Consider the following 7,759-nt stretch of genomic DNA (forward strand, 5'->3'; position numbering starts at 1 on the left):
GCCCGGCTGATTTTTTGATTTATTGTGGAGATGAGGTCTTGCTGCCCAGGCGGGTCTCGAACCCGCGGGCTCAGGCAATCCACTCACCTCAGCCTCCCAAAGGCACGGGATTACAGTCTGAGCCACTGAGCCCGGCTCAGTAATTTTATTTTTACTAATATTATTGAAAAATAGTTCACAAATAGGTTGAAGTTTATGTCTTTATTATTCATTGTTTCTGAAATGTAACAGTGTTGATTACTGACCTCCTATTTGAAATTAACTCATTATACTCACATCTTTTTCCATCTCTATTTTGTCACTGCTCCAGTTTTTTTTTTTTTTTTTTTTTGAGTTGGAGTCTCACTCTGTCACCCAGACCAGAGTGCAGTGGCTGCTCCCAGTCACCGCAGCCTCGAACTGCTGGCCTCCGGTGATCCTTCCACCTCAGCCTTTCGAGTAGGTGGAATTACAGGCAAGCGCTACCACGCCTGACTGATTTTTTGATTTATTGTAGAGATGAGGTCTCGCCAAGTTGCCCAGGCGGGTCTTGAACCTGCGGGCTCAGGCAATCCACTCACCTCAGCCTCCCAAAGGCGCGGGATTACAGGCTAAGCCACCAAGCCCAGCTATTGCTCCAGTTCTGAGGGCATTATTGAGATGCTGTGTTAATTTATAGATGTCAGTTTTTAAAAACAGCTTAATTATGGTATAATTTGCATACTATATAGATTTACCCATTTAAATATGCAATTCAACAATTTTAGTGAATCTATAGAGCTGTGCAACCATCCTTACAACCTAGTTTTGGAATATTTCCATTCCCCTAAAATGTTCCCCACTTCTACCCACAGCCCTATGCAGTCACTGATCTTCTGTCTCTCTAAATTTGCCTTTTTAAAGACTCTTCAGAGCGGGGCTCGGTGGCTCAGCCTGTAATCCCACGCTTTTGGGAGGCTGAGGTGAGTGAATTGCCTGAGCCCGTGGGTTCGAGACCCGCCTGGGCAACTTGGCGAGACCTCATCTCTACAATAAATCACTGCACTCCAGTCTGGATGACAGAGTGAGACTCCCAACTCAAAAAAAAAAAAAAGACAGTTCATACAAGTGGAATTACACAGTATGTATGGTTGTGTCTTACTTCTTTCACTTAGCACAGAATTTTCATTGTTCATACATGCTGTATATATATCAGTCATTTATTCCTTTTAATTTCTGAATATCTTCCATCCTATGGCACCCATTATCAGTTGATGGACATCTGAATTGTTTCCAGTTTTGGGCCATTATAAATAATGTTGCTCTGAACATTCATATGGACAGTGTGTGAAGCTATGCTGTCACCTGTCTTGATACACTCTTAGGAGTGGAATTGCTCCATTACCTTAAGGGATATTTTCAAGATAACTTGCTTGTTACCACTGAAAATGTCAACAATACAGATGAATAGAAACTAAGGAGCATGCCAACTAAAAGCGACATGTGGTCCTGGGTTGGAGTCCAGATGGGGGAAAATAAATTCTAAGAAGGACATGCCAGGACAATGGGCACAATGCCTTCAGGGTTGGCTGAAGCCCACTACTGCACACCACCTGATTTAGCAGGTCTGGGGGTTAGGGGTGCTAAAATGTTCATTTCTAACACATACAAGTGAAGCTGAAACCACTGGTCCCAGGACCATATTCTGCAACCAATGCATTAGCTAAAGTCAAGGTCAAATTTCCTTATTATTTATTTATTTATTTATTTTGAGTCGCAGTCTCACTCTTGCCCAGGCTGGAGTGCAGTAGCACACTCACGACCACTGCAGTTTTGACCTTCCCAAGCACCTTACTGTATGCATTTGAGTTACCAATGGGATTAATACTAGTTTCCTAAGGTCCAGCATTATTGTGTTTTTGTTTTTGAGTTGGAGTCTCACTCTGACACCCAGGCTGGAGTGCAATGTGATGCTCATGGCCACTGCAGCCTCAACCTGCTGGGCTCAGGCGATCCTTCTGCCTCAGCTTTCCAAGTAGTTGGAACTACAGGTATGCGCCACCATGCCTGGCTAATTTTTTGATTTATTGTAGAGATGAGGTCTCGCCAAGTTGCCTGGGCTAGTCTCGAACCCATGGGCTCGAGCAATCCTCTCATCTCAGCCTCCCAAAGTGCTGGGATTATAGGTGTGAGCCACCGTGTCTGGCCCAGATTTCTTATTATTGATCACTTAACTGTGGTTATTTTTAAAAAGTCCCTACTCTTAGGAAATATGTGCTGAAATATTTAGGGAGTAAAGAGACATGATGTCTTCAAATTATTTCAAATGATTCATAAAAGAAACATATGAAGAGAACAATGAAGCAACGTGGTAGAATGTTAACAACTGGTCAAGGTGGGATAAGAAATCCTTTGTCTAGTGGGGCATGGTGGCTCACAGCTGTAATTCCAGCACTTTGGAAGGCTGAGATGACAGGCCTGCCTGAGCCCAGGAGTTAGAGACCAGCTTGGGTTACACAGTGAGACGTCATCTCTACAACAAATAAAAAACTAGGCAGGCATAGTGGCACATGGTTACTTGGAAGGCTGAGGCAAAAGGATTGCTTGAGCCTAGCAGATTGAGGCTGTGGCAGCTGTGAGTGTGCCACTGCATTCCAGCCTAGGCAACAGAATGAGACTGACTCAGAAAACAAACCAAAAAAAGAAGACATTCTTTTAACTTTTCTATAAGCTTAAAATAATTCAAAGTAAAAGGTTAACAAAACAGCATCATTCAGAAATATAAAATATACATAATATAGCTTTTTTTTTTTGAGACCGAGCTTTTGCTATGTACCCCATCTGGTCTCATACTCCTGGGCTCAAGTGACCCCCTGCCCACCTCAGCATCCTGTGTAACTGTAACTACATGAGTGTGACAGAATGCTAAATAAAACTTTCTGATCAAAGGTTAGTAGAAAGTAAAAGCCTATCCTTCAAGTTTTATAAGCACAAGTTATGTACAATGTTTATCTAACTTAATATTATTATTCTCTATATACCACTGTATATATTTTTAAGTACTAATAATACTGCTTTATTTGTTTGTTTGTTTTTGAGTTGGAGTCTTACTCTGTCACTCAGGCTGGAGTGCAGTGGCAAGCTCACAGCCACCGCAACCTTGACCTGATGGACTCAGGCAATCCTTCTACCTCAGCCTTCCAAGTAGCTGGAACTACAAGCATGTGCCACTATGCCTGGCTAATTTTTTGATTTATTGTAGAGACGAGGTCTCGCCAAGCTGCCCAGATGGGTCTTGAACCCACAGGCTCAGGCAATCCACTCACCTCAGCCTCCCAAAGCGTGGGATTACAGGCTGAGCCACCGAGTCCGGCTGCTTTATTTTTAATTTGCAGTGAGTACAGGACATACTGTTAGACGTCCCTCAAGTAATTTTAATTGCTAAAAATAAGCCAAATTAGATAAGATCAATGTTAATTTTCAGAAGTGGTAAAATAAGGTTGGCTAACAGAGCAAATAACAATGAACACTCAAGGCAAAAATATACTTCTGCTTACACACATCCTAGCAACATTTTTAGGTGATGCTTTCTTCAGTTCAGTGGTAAAAGGCTCAAGACACACTACAGACTCATGAGATCAACGATCCATAGCACAGACAGCCCATATGACTGTAGGGCCTGCTCACAGGTAATCATAACCACAATGTACAGTTATCATATTATAGGTTAATGCTGTGAATACAGTTTTGAAAAAAGCAACACAAAATAAAACCAGTATTGGCATATATAGATAATCAGTACTTAAATGATTTGCTCTACTGATCATTCTGCTGCCTTTCTTGTTACAGTTTGGTTTCTAAAGCAAACAGCAAGAAAGATGTGTACCTTAAATCCCAAGAGGGGGGGTCGAGAGCAGCTTGTTACAAACTTTAGCAATTTGCGTTTTTCCTCATCAGTGAAACCTTCTACAACTCTCCAAAAGATTTTAATGACAGGATGATCAGCAGAATAGCCTCCTATGATAAAATGAACACATATTTTATTAAAAATAAAGCATAGTTGTCCCTCAGCATCTGTGGGGATTGGTTCCAGAACTCTTGCGAGTAACAAAATCTGTAGATGTTCATTCAAGTCCCTTCTATAAAACGGTTTAGCATTTCCATATATCCTATAATATTCTCCTGCATATTTTATATATATTCTTTTGAGTCGGAGTCTCACTCTGTCACCCAGACTGGAGTGCAGTGGCCAGGAGGCCACTGCAGCCTCGACCTGCTGGGCTCTGGCAATTCTTCCACCTCAGCTTTCTAAGTAGCTGGAACTACAGGCATGTGCTACCATGCCCAGCTAATTTTTGATTTATTGTAGAGATGAGGTCTCACCAAGTTGCCCAGGTGGGTCTTGAATTCACGGGCTCAGGCCATCCACTCACCTCAGCCTCCCAAAGTGCTGGGATTACAGGCTGAGCCACCGAGCCTGACCTATCTTTTTGAGTCAGAGTCTCACTCTGTCACCCAGGTTGGAGTGCAGTGGCATATTTACAGCCACTGCAGCCTTGAACTGCTGGGCTCTGGGCAATCTTTCCGCTTCGGCTGTTCAAGTAGCTAGAACTAAAGGCACATGCCACCATGCCCAGCTAATTTTTTGTTTTATTGTGGAGACATGATCTCACCATGTTGCCCAGACTGGTCTTGAATCCCTGTGTTTAGGCAATCCTCTTGTCTCTGCCACCCAAAATGCTGGGATTACGGTGTAGGCCACTGTGCCCGGCCATATTTTATCTTCTGGTCTTTTTTTTTTTTTTTTGAGTCAAGATCTCATTCTGTTGCCCAAGCTGGAGTGCAGTAGCATGCTCATAGCTCACTGCAGCCTCCAAGTCCTTGGCTCAGGTGATCCTTCCACCTCAGTCTTCTAAGTAGTGAGAACTCCAGGCATGTACCACTATACCTAGCTAATTTTTTGAGACTGGGGTCTTGCTATGTTGCCCCAGCTGGTCTCAAACTCCTGGGCTCAAGCAATTCTCCCGCCTCAGTTTCCCAAAATGCTGGGATTGCAGGTGTGAGAATCTGTGCCCAGTCTGACAATGGGATTTTTATTTCTAATAGAACTACATGTTTTCCAATGTAATCTATATTAATTTTGTCATCTCTCCTTTGGATAATAAGATTATAGTTAGCAACTAAGTTCAGTATATGATCAGAACACCTCCAAATGTAGTATCTGCTACTTATAGCTTTTAATCTAGTTAAGTGCTTTCTAAAACTAAAATAATTGCTATATATTGTTCCCTCATTGTTAATATACTACAGGAATAATATCAATAAGATATCTTAAGTGCATTAATTGGCACCAAAATGAGTACGATAATATTTTAAACCAGTTTACTGGAATAGCTAAGATCATTAAGGTATAAGCTTTCAGTGCAGATAGGGTAATGCAAACAAGTCAAGACAATTTCTTGGCAAAGGAAAGGTTAGAATGATTTCGTTTGCTTAAACTTATGACTTGATAGTGGAGACAATTTGACCTTAGGTATTACTTGTCTTTACATAAAGACTAGAGCTCAAATTTAGAATACAAATTGACTACAAATGAGAGAGACATACACAATACAGATATACATATATGCATACATAAAAATAATTTTTAGCAAGTTTAGAGTTTTACAACCATCAACACAATCCAGTAGAAGAACAGTTCCATTTCCTCAAAAAGATCTCAGTTCTACTCAGTAGACAATCACTGTTCTGCTCTGTCTCTATATATGTACTTCCCAAGATATTTCATTCAATAGAACAGAGGAGCCTGCATAGGATATTTCTTTCACTGAGGTAAAACACATAACATCAAATTCACTATTTAAATAATTTTTAAGCACACAATTCAGCAGTATTAATGGCACTCATAGAGTTGTGCATCTACCACCACCGTTTCCAACCCAAACTTCCTCATCACCCCAACAGGAACTCTGTGATCATTAAGCAACGACTTCCAGTTCTCCTCTCCCCCGGGCCTGGTAATCTCTAATTTACTTTCATTGTCCATTAATTTGCCACTATTGGCAGTAGTGGGATTCTGTCGGGGGAGGTGGGGCATGCCTCATCAACAAGGGTACCTGCATAATGAACATTTGTATACTTAACCCTGAATTGTACTCCACATCTTTAATACATAAATATTTTTTTAAAAAATAAAAATTTGCCTATTCTAAGTAACTAATAAAGTTGAATCATCTAATATTTATACTGTATAGCTCATTTAACTTAGCATAATATTTTCAAGATTCATCCATGTTGTAACATGTATCAAAATTTCATTCCTAAACTGGGTGTGGTGGCTCACACCTGTAATCCCAGGACTTTTGGAGGCTGAAGTGGGAGAACTGCTTGAGTCCAGGAGTTTGAGACCAGCTGGGCCATCATAGTGAGACTTCATCTCTATGTCAAAAAATTAGCCAGGCGTGGTGGCACATGCCTGTTGTTCCAGCTATTCCAGAGGCTGAGGTGGAGAGATTGCCTGAGCCCAGACGGTCGAGGCTGCAATGAATCGTGATTGTGCTGCTGTACTCCAGCCTAGGCGACAGAGTGAGACCCCGACTCAAAATAAATAAATAAATAAATAAACAACAAAGCTTAATTCCTTTTTAAGACTTCATAATACTCTCTTGTATCTATATATCACATTTGCTTATCCATTCACTGTCAACAGACATTTGTGTTGTTTCCTCATTTTTTGGCTACTGTGAGTACTACTGTGAATATTGGTGTACAAATAGCTACCTATGTGTCTGCTTTCAGTCCCTTTGGGCATACACCTAGGAGAAGACCTGCTGGATCATATGCTCATTTCATGTTTAGCTTTTTGAAGAACCACCAAGCCTGTTTCTGTAGTGGTTGTACTATGACTTTTCCACCTGCAACAAGAGTTCTAATTCTCCAACATTAATTATTTTATCTTTTTGTTTAATATTAGACATCCTAATGAGTATGAAGTGGTATCTTACTGTGATTTTGATATGCATTTCCCTAATGACTTGCAATGTTGACCATCTTTCAGTACTAAGTGGCCACTTGTACATCTTTTTTGGAGGAATGTCTACTTAGGCCCTTTCCTCAGTTTTGAATCGAGCTGCCTTTTTATTAAGTTTTAGAGTTCTTTATATGTATTCTGGGTACTACACCCTTGACACATAGATAATTTGCAAATATTTTTTCCCATTCTGTAGGGTGCCTTTTTACTCTGTTGATTGTGCCTGTTCATGCACCGTTTTGAAGTTTGATAAAACTCAATTGATCTATTTTTCTTTTCAGGCCTGTACTTCTGCTATTTAAGAATCTATAATTCCAGCACTTTGGGAGGCCAAGGTGGGAGGACTGCTTAAGCCCAGGAGATCAGAACTAGCCTGGGCAACATAGTGAAACCTCGCTTCTATGAAAATAAAAATAAAAAAATCAGCTAGGGTGCCTGCAGTCCCAGCTATTGGGGAGGTTGAGGTGGGAGGAATGCTTGAGCCCAAGAGGTTGAGAATGCAGTGAGTTGGGATCACATCACTGCACTTCAGCCTACGTGACAGAGTAAATTTTTTTTTTGAGTTGGAGTCTCACTCTGTCACCCAGGTTGGAATACGGTGGTATGCTCATGGCCACCACAGTCTTGACTTATTGGGCTCAGGCGATCCTTTGGCCTAGCCTTCCAAGTAGCTGGAACTATAGGCATGTGCCACCACGCCCAGCAATGTTTTGATTTATTGTAGAGACAAGGTCTCACCAAGTTGCCCAAGCTGGTCTCGAACCCCTAGGC

The 7,759-nt window shown here is 41.3% G+C and overlaps 1 protein-coding gene across 6 annotated transcripts in view; it reads right to left on the reverse strand.

Annotated features, from left to right (window-relative positions):
* The window catches only part of UBE3C (ubiquitin protein ligase E3C), a 122,652-nt gene that overhangs the window by 11,048 nt on the left and 103,845 nt on the right, over positions 1-7,759 (reverse strand). For 4 of the 6 annotated variants that reach the window (XM_008067279.1, XM_021717200.1, XM_021717199.1 and 1 more), the window contains one exon: positions 3,845-3,975. The exons of the other annotated variants lie outside the window; for them this stretch is intronic. In XM_008067279.1, coding sequence (XP_008065470.1) covers positions 3,845-3,975 — 131 coding nt within the window. The remainder of the gene's footprint in view (positions 1-3,844; positions 3,976-7,759) is intronic. 6 annotated transcript variants of the gene reach the window in all.

The sequence above is a fragment of the Carlito syrichta genome, unplaced genomic scaffold (genome assembly GCF_000164805.1).
Source record: "Carlito syrichta isolate Samal-C Ts95f unplaced genomic scaffold, Tarsius_syrichta-2.0.1 Scaffold309467, whole genome shotgun sequence".
Classification (NCBI taxonomy): Eukaryota; Metazoa; Chordata; class Mammalia; order Primates; family Tarsiidae; genus Carlito; species Carlito syrichta.